General features: G+C 36.4%; 9 protein-coding genes across 9 annotated transcripts; 7 read left to right on the top strand and 2 right to left on the bottom strand.

Annotated features, from left to right (window-relative positions):
• Nucleotides 1–1,086: 1,086 nt before the first annotated feature.
• Nucleotides 1,087–3,395, top strand: EV154DRAFT_418260 (acyl transferase/acyl hydrolase/lysophospholipase; the record flags this gene model as incomplete). The annotated part of the gene is made up of 4 exons (XM_051595829.1): nt 1,087–1,553; nt 1,611–2,089; nt 2,165–2,555; nt 2,618–3,395. 4 exons carry the CDS (start codon nt 1,087–1,089, stop codon nt 3,393–3,395), a joined length of 2,115 nt encoding a protein of 704 aa, XP_051459098.1.
• A 116-nt stretch (nt 3,396–3,511) lies between these two features.
• Nucleotides 3,512–3,697, bottom strand: EV154DRAFT_395967 (uncharacterized protein; the record flags this gene model as incomplete). Its single annotated transcript, XM_051595183.1, has 1 exon — nt 3,512–3,697. A coding segment is annotated over one exon (186 nt), but the record flags the coding sequence as incomplete, so codon positions are not given.
• Nucleotides 3,698–3,773: 76 nt separating this feature from the next.
• On the bottom strand, nt 3,774–6,276 carry EV154DRAFT_504468 (GTP cyclohydrolase N terminal-domain-containing protein). The gene is made up of 13 exons (XM_051601058.1): nt 6,058–6,276; nt 5,813–5,987; nt 5,637–5,748; nt 5,345–5,575; nt 5,068–5,277; nt 4,995–5,005; nt 4,823–4,927; nt 4,700–4,759; nt 4,542–4,637; nt 4,433–4,489; nt 4,216–4,358; nt 4,136–4,150; nt 3,774–4,079 (listed from the first exon to the last, which is right to left on the bottom strand). Exons 1-13 carry the CDS (start codon nt 6,145–6,147, stop codon nt 3,885–3,887), a joined length of 1,500 nt encoding a protein of 499 aa, XP_051459096.1. The 5' UTR covers nt 6,148–6,276; the 3' UTR covers nt 3,774–3,884.
• Nucleotides 6,277–6,364: 88 nt separating this feature from the next.
• EV154DRAFT_504466 (uracil phosphoribosyltransferase-domain-containing protein) lies at nt 6,365–7,612 on the top strand. The gene is made up of 5 exons (XM_051601057.1): nt 6,365–6,685; nt 6,737–6,830; nt 6,906–7,138; nt 7,190–7,278; nt 7,344–7,612. Exons 1-5 carry the CDS (start codon nt 6,512–6,514, stop codon nt 7,396–7,398), a joined length of 645 nt encoding a protein of 214 aa, XP_051459095.1. The 5' UTR covers nt 6,365–6,511; the 3' UTR covers nt 7,399–7,612.
• Nucleotides 7,448–7,969, top strand: EV154DRAFT_504465 (uncharacterized protein). The gene has a single exon (XM_051601056.1). The coding sequence runs from the start codon at nt 7,508–7,510 to the stop codon at nt 7,886–7,888; it is 381 nt and encodes a 126-aa protein (XP_051459094.1). The 5' UTR covers nt 7,448–7,507; the 3' UTR covers nt 7,889–7,969.
• On the top strand, nt 7,970–8,507 carry EV154DRAFT_504463 (mitochondrial ribosomal protein subunit L20-domain-containing protein). Its single transcript, XM_051601055.1, has one exon. It carries the CDS (start codon nt 7,985–7,987, stop codon nt 8,426–8,428), a length of 444 nt encoding a protein of 147 aa, XP_051459093.1. The 5' UTR covers nt 7,970–7,984; the 3' UTR covers nt 8,429–8,507.
• A 60-nt stretch (nt 8,508–8,567) lies between these two features.
• On the top strand, nt 8,568–9,377 carry EV154DRAFT_480167 (uncharacterized protein; the record flags this gene model as incomplete). Its single annotated transcript, XM_051598310.1, has 3 exons — nt 8,568–8,669; nt 8,710–8,943; nt 9,234–9,377. The coding sequence occupies 3 exons, from the start codon at nt 8,568–8,570 to the stop codon at nt 9,375–9,377; spliced, it is 480 nt and encodes a 159-aa protein (XP_051459092.1).
• A 4,456-nt stretch (nt 9,378–13,833) lies between these two features.
• EV154DRAFT_187061 (uncharacterized protein) lies at nt 13,834–14,997 on the top strand. Its single transcript, XM_051594273.1, has 5 exons — nt 13,834–13,865; nt 13,926–14,535; nt 14,605–14,720; nt 14,785–14,886; nt 14,954–14,997. Exons 2-3 carry the CDS (start codon nt 14,176–14,178, stop codon nt 14,668–14,670), a joined length of 426 nt encoding a protein of 141 aa, XP_051459091.1. The 5' UTR covers nt 13,834–13,865; nt 13,926–14,175; the 3' UTR covers nt 14,671–14,720; nt 14,785–14,886; nt 14,954–14,997.
• EV154DRAFT_187057 (uncharacterized protein) lies at nt 14,674–15,341 on the top strand. The gene is made up of 2 exons (XM_051594272.1): nt 14,674–14,886; nt 14,954–15,341. The coding sequence occupies exons 1-2, from the start codon at nt 14,803–14,805 to the stop codon at nt 15,218–15,220; spliced, it is 351 nt and encodes a 116-aa protein (XP_051459090.1). The 5' UTR covers nt 14,674–14,802; the 3' UTR covers nt 15,221–15,341.
• Nucleotides 15,342–15,648: the final 307 nt, after the last annotated feature.

Here is a 15,648-nt window from a genome sequence, read left to right as displayed (position 1 = left end):
GACGCGCTACAAAATAGTGTGACACCTCTCGGCTTTTTTTTTCCAACTTTCTTTATTTTTATCTATCATTGATTTACTAGCTTGTGCACATTTTTAAAAGTTGATCGGAAACGCAAAAACGTCACTCCGGTATAACGTCAGTTGTTAAAAAAAAAAAAATAGATTAAGGTAGTGCAGACCCAATTTTGCTTTTTAATTTTATATTTTTATTCGTTTTTGTCAGTAGAGCTTTGGGCTAGTTTCGTTCTAAAGATATACCATATCTTTTTTTTTTCTTGCGAGATATAGCTATGAATATAGACCCTTCAATATGGTTAGTTTGGTAATTTTATCTGATTACCGCAGTTTCCAAGGTGAATTTGCGAGTCTGTCAATCATCGATTTGACATATAGGAGTAATTTTGTGGTAATTGGATCGACATTGTCATTTGTTAATGCAAAGGGTACAGTCAACACGATGATCCACAATTCAGGCCGTTAACAATATATATATGAGCGCCATCATAGATTATTATTCATGGGACATTTAAATGGTCCCTAGCCTTACATTTAAGCGATACTTCAAATCTGTATGGTGGCTCAGTAAGGATAACAGTAAAGAGTATAGAAAGATAATGTAATTACCTTTTTATAGTTATGCTAAAAGTAACATCGTCTGCAGAACGCTTCAATACCTCGAATAGTACTATGATATGCTTGTAAGTCTACAACCTTATTTAATTCTTACACCACACTTATAAGCTTTTTTTGAGTTATGTGTACAACTTGAACATTTAATTTTGGCAAAAAGGTTTAAATGCATGTGTTTTTTTGTTAGTTTTTCATTACCAGCTCAGCTTGCTTTGCTAAAGGTCTTTAAATATAGAGATGCACAAATAATAATAAAAAAAAAAAAAGCCTGTTTGTGACCATTATATTTATCACACATGGAAATCATAAAGTCTAAAATATGTTATGCTTCCCTTGTCAAATCTAAATTTCCTAAAACGTCAATGTTTGTGCGACGAGAATACAATGAGCGTCTTAAAATGTGACGTAAATTTGATGAAACTCTTTTTTTAATTCTTTTTCACCAGTAGAACCCTAATGTTTACCTTAAAACGATGCCTCTGTAGAAATTCCCTCTATTATATCAAACGAGAATTATCCAGCTCGACGTGCCACAGAGCGTCTTCGGAGAACACCAAAAAGAAAGTGACACATAATAATTCACCTATATGGTCCACCCAGTTCCTCTCGAAAAACAAGCAAGACAATGATACACCCCGAGCTGACGACGATAATGCGTTTATCGGCTCCTTCTTTACAAACCAGACATGGTTAACGGGTAAAATGGAATGGTTGGACGATTTACCGTCTGTGGAAGCCATTAATTCGAAAATGTTGGATCTGTACCCTCAATTTGCCTCACAATTCACTCATTTGCGTGAAGGATATGAGAAAATGTGGGAATACCTGACCATGGAGGACTTTCGAAAGATTGTGGACGAGATTAACAAGGACGCACACGATGCAACAAAATTTCCTGAACTGAACAAGGATGCCATTGTCAGGTAAAGTCGAGATGGATGGAGATCACGTTAGGAGAAAATCTAATATGTAAAAAATAGGGAAGGAACTAGTTTATCAAGGCAAGAACAGGAATTCATCAGGTTACGAAAGCAGTTACAAAAGCAATCGTTTGCCAAGTTTATTGGAGAGGATGTGAATAATATTGATGAACGAGATATACCCGTGGTTGGATTGGCATCAAGTGGAGGAGGATATCGTGCCATGATTGGTTTAACAGGTTACTTGGATGCAATGAAAAGGTCAGGCGCACTGGATTGTGTCATGTATTTTGCTGGTATATCGGGATCATGCTGGACCATGGCCATGTATTATAATCAACTGTCAAAAGCAAACCCCCAGCAATTGGAAACACATCTAAAATCACATGTCAATACGCATTGGGCAAATATGTCCAATTTTATCAACCTGCTGACTTCATCACCCGAAAACAGTAAGTTACTGCTGCAGGGTGCCATTCAACGTTTTCATCAACAGAAAGGTGATATCAGTTTAGTCGATATCTTTGGAGTATTAATGGGTCAGACATTGCTATCGAAAAAGAGAGAGACATTACCTTCAGAAAAGGAGGGAAAGGATGCTACCAGCAATCGAGAACAATCCCAGGTGGGCGAATTCGAAAAACAAGACATGTATTTGACAGGTCAATCTCAGTTTTTAAAGGATGGATCAGAACCTATGCCAATTTATTGTGTGGTTCGACATGATATCACACTAGGAAGATCATTAGAGGATCGATTGCGAGAATTAAAGGAGAAACGTGATGATACAAACAAGGCAGCAGAAATTGAACGTATTGAAAAAAAGGCAAGAGAAATCCAGGATGCCAAAGAAAAGGAAGGTTATCAATGGTTTGAATTCACGCCCTATGAAATGGGATGTGAAGAAATTGAAGCATGGATTCCCATGTGGTCTTTCGGCCGCAAATTTGAAAACGGAAAGAACGTTGAGAGGTTACCAGAACAAACACTAGACATTTTAATGGGGTAAGAAGAAAATGATGATGTTTGAGTCATGTTGTTACGGACTAAAACTTTGTATTTCGTAGTATGTTTGGATCTGCATTTGCAGCAAGTCTTGTTCATTTCTATCAAGAAATCAAGAGTCTTTTACCTTCTGGCTCGCTTGACAAGATTGATGAAACCATCACACGCTATGAAACCTCCATGTCCAGTTATCACCCAATATCTCCTTCCTCCTTCCCCAATCCATTCCATGGCATATCGGGTGAATTCAAGTCCAAAGAGGATAAGATAGTCAAGAGACCCAAGGCAATTACTGGTTCCCGGGATTTATACTTGATGGATGCTGGTATGGATAACAATATTCCATTTTATCCACTGCTGCGTGCAGGTCGAGATGTGGATGTGATTCTTGCCGTAGATTTGAGTGCGGATATACAGACTGCTACTCATTTTGATCGTGCAGAGAGTTACATCAAGAGAAGAGGTATCAAGGGTTGGCCATTAGGTGCAGGATGGCCAAAAGATCACGACAGCAAAGAAAAATACCCCCTGGGATCTTGTACTATATTCGAAGGAGAATCCAAGGAAACCACTGAAACAACAACAACAAATACTGTGAAAAGAGAGCATCCAATCATTTTGGCTTATTTCCCATATATTGTCAATAACACATATGATCCCAAATTTGATCCACAAGAAGAAGAATTCTGCAAGACCTGGAATTTTGTCTATACACCTGATCAAGTGGAAAAGGTCACTGGATTAGCCAAGGCCAATTGGGATGACAATCTGGATAAAATTAGAAACATTCTCAAGAAAACGTGGGAAAGAAAACGAGATGAAAGACTTGGGGGCGCATAATAAGAGGTTTTATTTATTTAGGATATATGTATGTAGGTGAAATAAAAAAAAAAAGAAAACTATTGGATATTGTGTTCCATACGATGTAATTGCTCCACTTGTTCAGGAGTGCCACTGTTTTCAATAGTACGAATTAAAGCAGGATATAGATCCCAATCAGCATTGGAGACAGAGTTATTTATCACCTTGTCATTTGCTGTAGACTTGTGATATGTGTAGCAAGGCAGACTATTTCGCTTAAAACGATAGAGGGCCGGATGAGTTAAATCATCCTCAGTCATAGGATGTTCAACAACAGCAGTTTGTTGTCTTGGAATAATAGATGTTTTCATTGTTATATAGGTAGGTATTTAAAAGAATAAAGAAGACACTTGGGAATAGAGAAAAAGAGATATTTATATATATTAACAGTTTGCATGATTTTTAAAAAAAAGAAAAAAAGAAAATCACCCCACGCTTTGACACAGTCGGAGTACAATATGGAACCAATTAATGCTCGATATCCTCCCAGTCACGGCCCTTTACAGTGGAAAGTTCTGTTTCCGTCATTACCGTTCCGCTTGTAAAGTAACCTGATGCAATTTTGGCATCAATTTCAACTCTTGAATCCGCAGGGATAAGTTCGTCGGGAATAGGGACACGCTCAATAATAGGAATACCCGATTCGACAATGGCATCATGTTTCTATAAAGAAATATTTAGTGTTTCTATTGCTTTTTTGTTTGTTTCATTTCTCTTACCATATTAGACATTGACTGTGAAAGAAAAAGAAAAGATTAGCAAAAGCACACACACTCATAATACAATAAGACATCCTTACCATCATACGGTCAATCTTTTGAATACCCAACCAATGCAAGACATCAGGCATTAAAGCCTGGAAACGCATATCCTTAACACCTGCAATACATTCGGTACGTAAAAAGTAGTTATCGGCTGTGTCACCACCAGCTTGTCTTTTACCTGTATCACAACAAAAACATGTTAAAACTCCGTGTTGTTCCCCACACACACACACAATATCAAAATAAACTTACGGGCATTATACACCAAGTATTTTGTAACCTCGCCTAATGCTCTTCCTTCCTTACGGACTAATGAAAACATAAGTAAATAAATAAATATAAACGTTGGGAAGTAACTTACAATAGACGATAACACCAACACCACCTTGTTGGGCTTGTTTAACACACTCCTCAATACCAAAGATTAAGTAAGGTCTGCATGTACAGATATCACTACCTATTTATAAAAACATATTTAGTTTACATATTATTGCTAAACCCTAAACATTCAATATTTACCAAATACATCGGAACCGTTACATTCATCATGCACACGAAGAGTTAATTTCTTGGTAGGATCTAATTATATCTACAGCGTGAGCAAAAGTAGTTGATATTTGAACAATGAAAATAGTGACTTACCAGAGATAAATTCAGGGTTACCAAAGATGTACACACTGATACCACCAATAGGAGGCAAGTAAACTTTCAAATCAGGTCTAGTAATCAACTCGGGATACATTCCACCTATTATTGAAAAAAAAACGATAAGCAAGTGATATAAAGGATAAGATGAGATACATGTATCACATACCAGTATCTTCACTATAATCAAATGATGAATTAGATTATTTTATCTTTTTTTTTTTTGGATTAAATAAACTTACAAGAGAGCACGACGAAGCAAGGTTTCTTCAATACCGAATCTCTTTGCAACACCAGGTAAATACCATACAGGTTCAAGGGCAGCCTTGGAAACAGCCAAATCACCACGTGCGTTTACAACGATCTTACCATCCACCGTCAAGTTTCCAGTCTGAACATTCATTTCCATTTCGGCCATTGTCATATGAGCACGAGTGATAGCAATAGTAGGTCTATAATATACTTTTCCCCATAAGTAACAGACACAAACAAATGATTATAAGAAACAAAAACACATACCTGACGTCTAAACCAGCCTCATACTCGGCCTTGAAAACAGCAGGAGCAACATGACCAAAAGGATCAATGGAGACGATTTTCTCAGGATCAAACCAAGAAGCGTGAGGACCGATTTGGTAGGTAGGTTCGGTCATGTCGAAGTTGGGTCTGTAATTAGAAGGCAGGTCACCAATGGCAACAGCCAATGCACGATAGATGCAGTAAGAACCACCATAGGCACCGATAGCATTTCTTTAAGAAAACGTTTTACGGGTGAGTACAAAATAGCATATACAAACACACACAACTCTACCTCTTTTTGATACTTTCGGCGTGACGCGAAGCAACAATTGGGCCTCTTTCCTTGGCGCTTTTAGCTCCCCAATCAAGAGAGATAGGCTTAATACCATGTTGACCAGGATAAGCTAAATATATATATATTTGTTAGTGTATTTTTATTAAAAGATAAGAGAGGGGTAATATACTTACTAGTCAAGATAACACGGCTAGGATACATTGAGGTAGATGATTGGCTGGTAGGAGAGCTTAAAGGCTTTGATGTGACACTGTCACCACCATCATCATTAATTAAAGCACTAATGGAAGTGGAAGGAGATAACTGATCATCAAACTTGGGAGGAGTAGCGGAAGACAATTTTTCAAACTAGATAAAGAAATAGCAAAAGTTAAGTATGAAACTTACCCCTCATCCTTTTTTATTAAATAAAGCTTACCTGGTCTGCCAATCTTAATTGATCAAGTCTTAAGGTTTCCATGGTAGTTAACATTTTTTGGAGGATGGCCTCATCATTAGAGATAGTCATTTTTTTTAAGAGATAATCAAAAGGATAAAGAAATGAATAAAAAAAGAAAAGAAAAGGGGGAGAAAATACCTAGTTTTATAAGTCAAAAAAAAAAAAACTAGAGAAGGGAATAAAACGAGTTGTTTATAGAGAGATAAGTCATGGGATTGTAAAAAATAAATAAATCACAATAATATACATGGTATTTTTTTTAATTCCACATGATACGCTTATCATCAATGCAAAACCTTAATATCTCTTACAATTTAATTTACCCTTTTTTTTTTTTTTTTTTTTAATTCAAAAGATAAATTTTCTCAAACGTTTCTTTCTTTCTTTAACAATTTATTCTTTCTTTTCCTTAAAAAAATAATCACATAGAAAAATGACTCTCACCAAAGCTGTCCATGTTAGCAACCATCCTATTGTTGCTTACAAGTTATCTCAATTAAGAGAAAAGAACCAGAAACCCAAGGTGGTTAGAGAATTAACTCACGATCTTTCTCTTTTACTGGGTTATGAAGCTTCTAGTGATATCACATTAGTCAAGGGACAACAGGTAAGATTAGAGCAAAGTGTGTGATGTTTATCTCACACGTAATATTTTTAGGCTACAAGTCAATATGGTAACTATCAAAGCTCCGAGATAAGAGAAAGAGTAGGTTTGGTTCCTGTTCTCAGATCAGGCTTAGGCTTTGTTGATGGTAATACAAAGAGAGAGAGAGAGACATTTTGTAAGATATGTGCGTGGGAGATTTAATATTGTTATTGTTTTCTAGGATTCTTGAATTTATTCCCGGATGCACCTGTTTTACACTTGGGTATTTATCGTGAAAAGGTCTCTCATCAGCCTGTTGAATATTACAACAAGTTACCTGATGTGCCTAACGTGGATGTTTGTTACGTGTTGGATCCTGTTATTGCAACTGGTAATACAGCAGTAGCAACCATTAATATGCTCAAGGAGTGGGGAGTGACTGGCTCTCAAATTAAGTTTGTAGCTATCGTTGGGGTAAAGTATTCTTTATACAATATATCATTATCAATACTAACAGCTATTTAGTCTAATCAAGGTCTTGAACAGCTTCAAGCCGAGCATCCCGATATCAACATTTATGTTGCAGCTATCGACGAAACACTTGACACGAATGGGTAATACATACATATACATGGTATATTTTGGTGTACAAAAAATATTAATGACTAAATCTTAATAGATACATTAACCCTGGCATTGGAGACTCCGGTGACAGACTCTGGAACACTGTTTAATTTTACCATTGCCGGTCGCATTTTTTTTTATAAAAAAATAAAATACACACACAATATTATTTTTTTCGCACGCACACAATCTTTTTCTTTTTTTTTTTTTTCACTGATAATGTCTTGTTTATCTATCTATCATAATCCCCGTTGCTCAAAGTCGCGTACTGCGCTTGCTTATCTTGAGCAAAACCAGTCAAAATACAATTATACTATTGATGTTATCTTGTACCAAAAAGAGCCTCCTACTCGTGTACAACTGGAGAAACTATCCAGCTATCTCGGTTTAACTAACAAATCAGTCGAGGAAGCGCCCTGGAAAATCTTACTCCGTCCTGACGCTCAAAAATTGGCTTCAACCTGGGAAGAAGCTTACCAGCTTTTGGAGTCTGATCCCAAACATCTTGAACGTCCATTCATTGTTGAATTCAAACAGGGTAAAGCTGCATTAGGTAGACCAGACCTTACTGATGTCGAGGCTCTTGTTCAAAACTTGTGACTCGCTTAATTTTTTTTAAACATTTTTTTTTGGCGGTAACTTGGCCCCCCCTTGTTAAAATAATAAAATAACCTCTCTCCTTTTTGCTAATTAACCATGAACTGTTCAAGACACGTATTCACCAGCATTCGTACATATGCAACAAAAAGTAAAACCACAAATTTAAAGTGGAAGCCCAGTGTACCTGTTCAACAAACAACTCTTTCTGACGGTAGTATTTTCATTGCACGTCAACCTCTTGTTGAACCTAGCGTTCAAGCCGACGTCGCCCCTCTCATCAATAAAGCCTCTGCTACTGTCGCAAAAAAATTATCCGAAGCTGAAATCACCCAAATGCGTCAATTAAGAGAAGCCGATCCTTCCACATGGACTAGATCCAAGTTGGCAAAGAAGTTTGGTTGTTCTGAATTATTTGTCAGCATGGCTGCTCCTACCAAAGTCACAGTGATTGCAGAGGATCAAGCTCAATCCGTTGCAAAGCACGGTTATAGACGTGCATTAATCACACAAGAAAGACAAAAGAGAAAGGCCCTTTGGTAGACGAAACAATATCGGGAGTGGATTTTTTTTTTTTTTTAGTTTATTGATATACCTATTAATAAAACAAAATTGTAATATATAATACTGTTGAAGGCTCCAAGAAGCAGGTTAATTTATTGTTTGCGCTGGCCTGAGAGAAATGATGGTTTCATGGAGTGTTAAGAAGATTTTCCTCGTCGCCATTACAATTACACTTCTCTTCTGGATCATGTTCAAGTCTTACGTTATCGATTTAAACGACGTGCTCAACAAATATAACAGATGATTTATTTTCATTTAAGGAATATTACAACAAGATAGTATATGGATTCATGATAGAAGAGCGTAGAATAAAACTAGTAAAGGTGATTCTCACTACTGATATGAGGCTCGAAATTTACTTTTCGCATCATCATTTCGCATCGTCCCAGAACCGACTACCATGGCAAAAATTCGAATGCGAATCAATTTGTTTCATATCTTGCGTTTCTAAGGGCCGTTTCGGATTGATTTCAAAAGTAGTTGGTATCATAGCAGTAAGTTGACGTGGTAAATGTATAACACACACAATGTTATTTGACCACGTTATACATCTTTGACATCGAATAGCACATTGCAGCTCTCTTGTTTTCTTAGTCTTAGCTGGTTTGATTTTAGCGTACTTGTTAAGATGCAAATTATTCTCATGAAGCGAAACGGACGCAATTCATCTTAATATATGTCCCAATAAGCTTCCCTTCATTACATATTCATCTTGTAATAATAAGCGAGAGCTATTTGTATTAAATAAGCATAATTATGTGGATGGTATAATGTATTAAAAAAGGCACATTGTTATATAATTTGTTCTGGTAAATTAAATGTATTGCTGGGACCTATATACAATGTAGCCATTGCAAGGGGCTGTTTGACAGCTCCTGGTACCAAGAAAGTTAGAAGAGTACTTAACGGCCAGATGATTGAATCCTGAGTATCATAATCAGTCATAATCAGTTATAGAGTGTACATATGTTCAGAGTCTTAGTCATAACCTTTCAAATACACTAGTAGAATTGTCAGAGTCAGTGATTTTCATAACAGCCTTTCCCCTCGACTAATATAACTCATCACTTGCATGTTCAGAGCTTGCCCTGTGGCTAGTCATTTATAATCCTACCTTAGTATGTGCAGCCTTTAAAGCTGTTTTTATACTGGAATGAAGAGTCTTACAGTGGTTCTGTAGAGATGCGTTTGAACTTAAAAGAAAAGCAAAATGATCATAATGAAAGCCTTTTTGACACTAAATTGTTTCAGAAATAACTCAATAGCTGGGTGACGGTGGCATTTCATCTTTACGTTTTTTGAAGGTTTCATCAAGGAACCATTTTATAGTATTACATACTCTTTACTACTCCTAGCAAGTGTGTTTGTATAGAAGAACGTTTTAAAGAAAAAGAGTTCCTGCTCTGACAGACGAGGTAAGACTAACAAACTACGTGTGACGGGAACTTCCAATTTTTATTGTGTAAATAGTAGGGCATTGCTACCCACAACTAACATAAGTATAAGATTACTTTATCATTCGGTACAGCGAAGCCTCTTTTTCTCAATTTATTGTATCACTCAAGTGTCATTTCTCCTATTTTAGACTATCCGCATTTTTCTTGTATAGATGTGCTTTAATCCCACGAACACGCATCATTACGTAACACTTGACTCTTTAATTACAAAGCCCCTTTTTGTCTCTTGCTCTTGCTCTTAATCAAAACAAGGCGCCAATAGAAAAGATGGCTTATCGGTCAAAATAGTCATTGATAAGAAGGGATAGTTTGTAATAAATGTAACACGAATTGCGACAGTTATATTTCCTTATGTTTTATCCGCATTAGTTTGCAGGGTACACATTGACTGAAAATATTGAAAGTAACAATTTATATTTATAGACGGTATTTTTTTTTTTTTTTTTTTTTTTTTTTTTTTTGCATAATCTCCTTATCTGTTAGTTATTGATTAATTAGACTTTTAGTTACACAGAATGATTGAGGCACGTTAAACTTTTTTTTTTCTTGAATTACTGAAGTAAAATCATAAAATGGATGCTTGATTGGAGATATTCCGAGATAATAATATAAAATTGGAGATGCAGCAGAAAAAGATGGAGGCAAAAATGGGATTGATAAATACATGTTGTTCTTAAAAGTACGACTAGTCGAGTAGTACGGTTGTAACCAAGTATAAACATGTCAGTATTTGTGAAACGGGTCATTGTCAGCTGGTCCATTTGAATCAAGGTACTGTTCATCTGGCTCCACAAAGATAAATGCAAAGCTCAAATACAAAAGAGACAGGCAAAACGAAAAATAAAAAACCTTAAGTAACAAGTCAAATGTTTATGTGAGAGCTATCCCTTTACAAAGGATCAATTTTTTTTTAAAAATCAAAATATGAAAAAAGCTTTATTCAAAAATGAATCTAGAAGAAGAGACAGATATCTTGAAAAGGCGCGGCTTGATACTGAAAACTAGGACAAATGGAAAACGCGTGCTGACAGGAGTCAAATTCGAATCAATACATACGAAAGAAACTCGAACAAGAAGTATGTAAAATATATACCTAGATAATTGTCTTTGCACTGTCATAAAATCAAAACTTATTCTAATCATTTTGGAATTTTTAGATAAATGAATTTGCCGCTAATGTTACCAAAAGATAATCCTCTGAGCAGACTGAGGAAGGGCGCCAACAAAGACTTGAGGCGATTGCGGAGAATAACGAATGTTGGGCAGCAGTTGTTAGAGATGGAAGACGAATCCCTTGATGTCACACACGATGCATCTAAAAGACGAATAAGATCACTAGTTTTATTAATGAGAAATGTTAATTCTCAAAATCATGGGAAGTCAATAGCCGAAAGATAAGTAAAAATGCATGTATCAATATACAGTCTCAGGAGCTTCAGACCAGTATTCTTATTTGCAACTTCTTGATGCTCTATGTTCCCCCCCCCAAAAAAAAGACTGGTCATTGATTCCTTATCAAATTCCGTTTGTTTTGATGGCAAACCATGTTTTACGTGCTTATGAAAACTCAAGGTTTTGGAGTAAAGGGTACTCCTCTGATTATTCCCGGATAGCTAAATATTTTAAAGATCAATGCTCTGTCTGTATTTTCGTTGTGCTCTTCTTCCAGAAGATATTTAAACTTGGATATTTATGGGTTTGGCGACCGAGTTTGGGTATCAAGATGCTTAAATGCAAAAAATAGGGATGCTGCCTTTAACTCGTTTTTTGAAGTATCAGCAATGATAAAAAAGCTTTCCTCGTCTTATGGTCTTGATTTTGCGTACTATACATGGTATCTTCTCAGGTTTAAAAACTGTTCGTCTGGTCGGAAATTTGAGCAAGCATACACCATCTTTCACATGTCAACCTGTTGATGCACCTAAAAAGCGTAAGGACAATTCTCGACATACGCATTCCACGCAGCCAAAACAAATATATTATGTGATAAATGAATTTTAAAGCTCTCAGCCAATCAGATGTTTTGTATATTTTTAAGACAAATGCAAGAACACAAAACGGTAAGCGAGTTGGCATTTTAGAAATACGTCAGCTAATTTTTTTTTATTTGTGATACAAATGGATAGATTGCTAAACATCCGGACGCCAAAAAACCGTTTGGATGGTCACACCATGAAAAGGCGTCTTTTTTTTTTTAGAACTCCCTTTTTTTTATGTTTGTTTCCTTTTTCTTCTTTTTCTTTACCCAATTTTTCTTCAAGACACGGTAAGTTTTGACATAGTTATCAATATTAATTGGCTGTTAATTGTGTGCTGTGAAGTGTGGTTGCGTGATAATATTTTAGCTGCAATCTCCTTTGCTTTCCTATTTTATTCAATTTGCTTAAATACCAAGTTGGTAAGACATTCACCCCCCCCGTTTCCCCATTGCTTTTTTTAATCAATTAATCATATTTCTTTTAGTTGGTTCTCTTTTATTGTGTTCAATCCAAGAATTTCACCTGTAGCGACCAAATACTGCTCTTTATACCATGGCATCATTAACTGAAACAATCGAACAGTTACTCAATAGACAAGTGTCTTTTCCAAATCTTTTAGAAAAGCGTGAAATTTGGAATCGTAGCGATGCTGTGAGTATAATGAAGGCAGCCATTAAGAATGTAAAAGCAAAAAAAAAAAAAAACCATGAACAAGTCAAAGCATTTGAAGAAAAATGGCAAATTGTAAGTCTTCATACATAAAAGCCAAGTATGTAGAAGCTAAACCATAATATAGTTTCTTGAATCTACCGAAGCTGAGGTGTTTTTTGAGGCCCAAAAAAATAAGCAAAACATTATACTGGAGCGTCTGTCTGAAATGAACTATAGTTCGCGTATCAGACGCGCTTATTTTGATAGCGAGGAGTCTCAGTCCAAACGACCTTGTATTTCATTAGAGGTAAGTAGAATTTATTGGCAATTGTTTATTTTTGTCGTATTAATTGATCTATATTGCAAATCTAAGGATAATTAGACTGTACCATCATCTGCTAATGAAACTAAGATGTATTTGGTGAGGAATACCTCCGTTCACCCAACCAAGAAGATGTTGACCGTTTGTTGCGAGTTGGAGAAGAGAGAGGATTCCCAGGCATGCTTGGATCGATTGACTGCATGCATTGGGAATGGAAAAATCGCCCAACAGCTTTGCATGACCAGTACATCGGCAAGAGCAAGAGGCCCTCTGTGATTCTGGAGGCCGTAGCATCACATGCCCTCTGGATCTGGCATTCGTTCTTCGACCTCCCTGGGTCACTTAATGACATCAATGTCATCAATCGGTCTCCTGTGTTTACAGACCTGGCAAAAGGTGTAAGCCCCAATGTCAGGTTTGAGGTAAATGGTAATACCTACACGAAGGGGTTTTTTCATCAGCTGGCCCCATGGATGATGAAGCTAAACCGCAATCATCTGACCCTACTGGGTCACCCACTGTCGATCCGTCACTACAGATCATTACAAGTACAAATATCTGGGCACTATGGACAGACTTTTTAAATATGTTTTTTTAAGGAAGATGTGGATGGTTTAGAAATTAACGATTACAGGTGAGTTAAAATTTATCAATGATAATTAATGTTGCTAATTTGTTTTTTAGCTTGGAATATTTAGGAATAGTTCAATGTGGCGAAAATATAGGCAATAACCAAAGCAGAGCAACATATCCAAAAGACCTAGTTCAAGCTACCAATAATTTTTTGAAAGAAAGCAAGCAGGATGTTTTTTCTAGGTTTAATAGTCATTATACGGAATGGTTCAACGCTTTGGTAAGCGGGTAAAAAAAAAAAACTGTAATTCAACTAATTATTAATTTTTTTGTGACAGAATAATGATATCGACCATTGCCATGCATTATTATTGAAGAATTCTTTACGTGTAAAATCTACAAACGATTTTACTCTCAAATTCTGTCATGATATTGTAAGTTTTTTTTTATTACTGCTTTTAGTTACATATATTGATTTTATTCTTTTTACCAAGTGTCACTCAAGTATTCAATCCGCCTGAAATAGCTGAACAAGAATCAACATATAACCATAGATTAGTGTTCGGGATGAAGATCGAAACTCCCGAGCGAGCTTCGATCGTGTTCCAGTCGAAGCTCCCTTGAATCCAAAATAAGTGGCGCATCCTCGAGTGCAACAGCTCGGTTCGAGTTTTGTTCGAATTGGCGCAAGATCGGTGGAAGCTCGAAAAGATTGAACACTACCATAAAGTAATTTGGAGGTTCATGGACACCATCAAACTTGTCACTCCATACTGTAAATTCATTCCCGGTGAGACTCGCTTACAAGCAATAAAATTTGAATTAGAGCGTCGACGCCTTTCAACTTCCAGTTTTTACAATGCAGACGGTGTCCTCATTGACAATAGTTCTGGCATGGAGCTTGCGCTTTTGGAGACGACAGGGCCATTTGGCTTGAAAAATATCCCGCGTGAGACCACTGACCACGCAAAAGCGGTCTATGGACTTATGGCGATGTTACACAACATCGCTTACACTTATATTTATGCCGATGCTGATATTTTTTTGAGGCTTAGAGTATCTTTATTCATGCTGCCGGTGAAAAATACGTCTTTGGTCCTTTGGGTTAGTTAGCAAAGAGCTGTACATGTAATGGCAACCACGTTCATCCAAGGTTAAATCTTCAGATTTAAGAATTTGACCATGCTATATTGTCATGAAAAAGATGCCGCTAACATGATTGCATGTTCTCGTCATTAAAAAACCAGTGGATGCTATATCCGATAATGATATTTCATTCCGATCTTTAGGTACGTCCCCTTTGGTCTTTTATGCTCGGTACATGTTCAGGTATTAAATATAAATCATTAAAAGCAATGCGCATCTTACCGCATGCAAAGTGAAATGTTACCCACAAGTAATGTCGATTGCAAGGAAAAATTTAAGAATATCACGAATATGATGTGGGAATTAAAGGTTTGATGATTATTATATTTATCAAGATTTGTTTATTAACTTCATATCAAAAATAAATCAAAAATAGACTGGAATAGATAACTCTCATGACTTATTGCAAGAGATAAAAGAATCTCACGAAACAAATAGATGGCTTGTGGACGGACGTCTTGAAGGCTACCAAAAGGTCGGTAGATTAGATGATTTATTAGCAGATAGTGTCGAAGTGAAGTTGTCTTCTCGCGTTTCCGAAGCAGACCTCTTTATCCGGATTTACCTCTTCATCCGGATTCACCTCTTCATCCAGATTCACCTCTTAGTCCAGATTTACCCCATAGTGTTCAGTAAAATATAAATAAATACGTATAAACCATCTCCCTCTTCATTTGAAGCAGTGTTGAAAGAGGAAAAATTGTACCCAAACATACTTCTTGTCCGAAATTGAAAAAATAGAGACGCTAAATGGTTACTTGCCTGTAAAACAAAAAAAGTTAAGAAAAGAAAAGGGGTATTCTTGGCGCACCTGCTGGCGCACCCAAATCGGGCTTTAAAGTATAATTCTTACGTAATATATTCATTTTGGGTGCGCGAAAGCAGTGTACCGAGCTATTACATAATATTTTTATTTTATGTGCGCGGAATGAGTGCGTCAAGAAAGGGACAACGTATTTGTACTATATTTTATAAGCAACAGTACTTTGCTCAAGGAGGTCCCTTCTTTTAATTTTAGTCCTATTTACATCTACCAAAAAAATGGACATTTTTGAAGTAACAGAATAAAGT

Source organism: Mucor mucedo (assembly GCF_025094135.1).
Source record: "Mucor mucedo strain NRRL 3635 chromosome Unknown EV154scaffold_32, whole genome shotgun sequence".
NCBI classification, from domain to species: Eukaryota; Fungi; Mucoromycota; class Mucoromycetes; order Mucorales; family Mucoraceae; genus Mucor; species Mucor mucedo.
Note: the sequence above shows the minus strand (reverse complement) of the source record. Positions and strands in the feature narration are given on the sequence as shown.

What these genes read in the sequence shown, in the direction of transcription:
- EV154DRAFT_187061 (XM_051594273.1), top strand. Translation starts at nt 14,176, where the DNA reads ATGGACACCATCAAACTTGTCACTCCATACTGTAAATTCATTCCCGGT. An exon ending in ATACGTCTTTGGTCCTTTGG is followed by an intron (nt 14,536 to 14,604) that starts GTTAGTTAGCAA and finishes TTCAGATTTAAG; the next exon opens with AATTTGACCATGCTATATTG.
- EV154DRAFT_504466 (XM_051601057.1), top strand. Translation starts at nt 6,512, where the DNA reads ATGACTCTCACCAAAGCTGTCCATGTTAGCAACCATCCTATTGTTGCT. An exon ending in AGGCTTAGGCTTTGTTGATG is followed by an intron (nt 6,831 to 6,905) that starts GTAATACAAAGA and finishes ATTGTTTTCTAG; the next exon opens with GATTCTTGAATTTATTCCCG. An exon ending in AGTTTGTAGCTATCGTTGGG is followed by an intron (nt 7,139 to 7,189) that starts GTAAAGTATTCT and finishes ACAGCTATTTAG; the next exon opens with TCTAATCAAGGTCTTGAACA.
- EV154DRAFT_504465 (XM_051601056.1), top strand. Translation starts at nt 7,508, where the DNA reads ATGTCTTGTTTATCTATCTATCATAATCCCCGTTGCTCAAAGTCGCGT.
- EV154DRAFT_187057 (XM_051594272.1), top strand. Translation starts at nt 14,803, where the DNA reads ATGCAAAGTGAAATGTTACCCACAAGTAATGTCGATTGCAAGGAAAAA. An exon ending in ATATGATGTGGGAATTAAAG is followed by an intron (nt 14,887 to 14,953) that starts GTTTGATGATTA and finishes AATCAAAAATAG; the next exon opens with ACTGGAATAGATAACTCTCA.
- EV154DRAFT_504463 (XM_051601055.1), top strand. Translation starts at nt 7,985, where the DNA reads ATGAACTGTTCAAGACACGTATTCACCAGCATTCGTACATATGCAACA.
- EV154DRAFT_504468 (XM_051601058.1), bottom strand. Translation starts at nt 6,147, where the DNA reads ATGACTATCTCTAATGATGAGGCCATCCTCCAAAAAATGTTAACTACC. An exon ending in TAACCCTGAATTTATCTCTG is followed by an intron (nt 4,760 to 4,822) that starts GTAAGTCACTAT and finishes AGATATAATTAG; the next exon opens with ATCCTACCAAGAAATTAACT. An exon ending in TAACGGTTCCGATGTATTTG is followed by an intron (nt 4,638 to 4,699) that starts GTAAATATTGAA and finishes TTTTATAAATAG; the next exon opens with GTAGTGATATCTGTACATGC.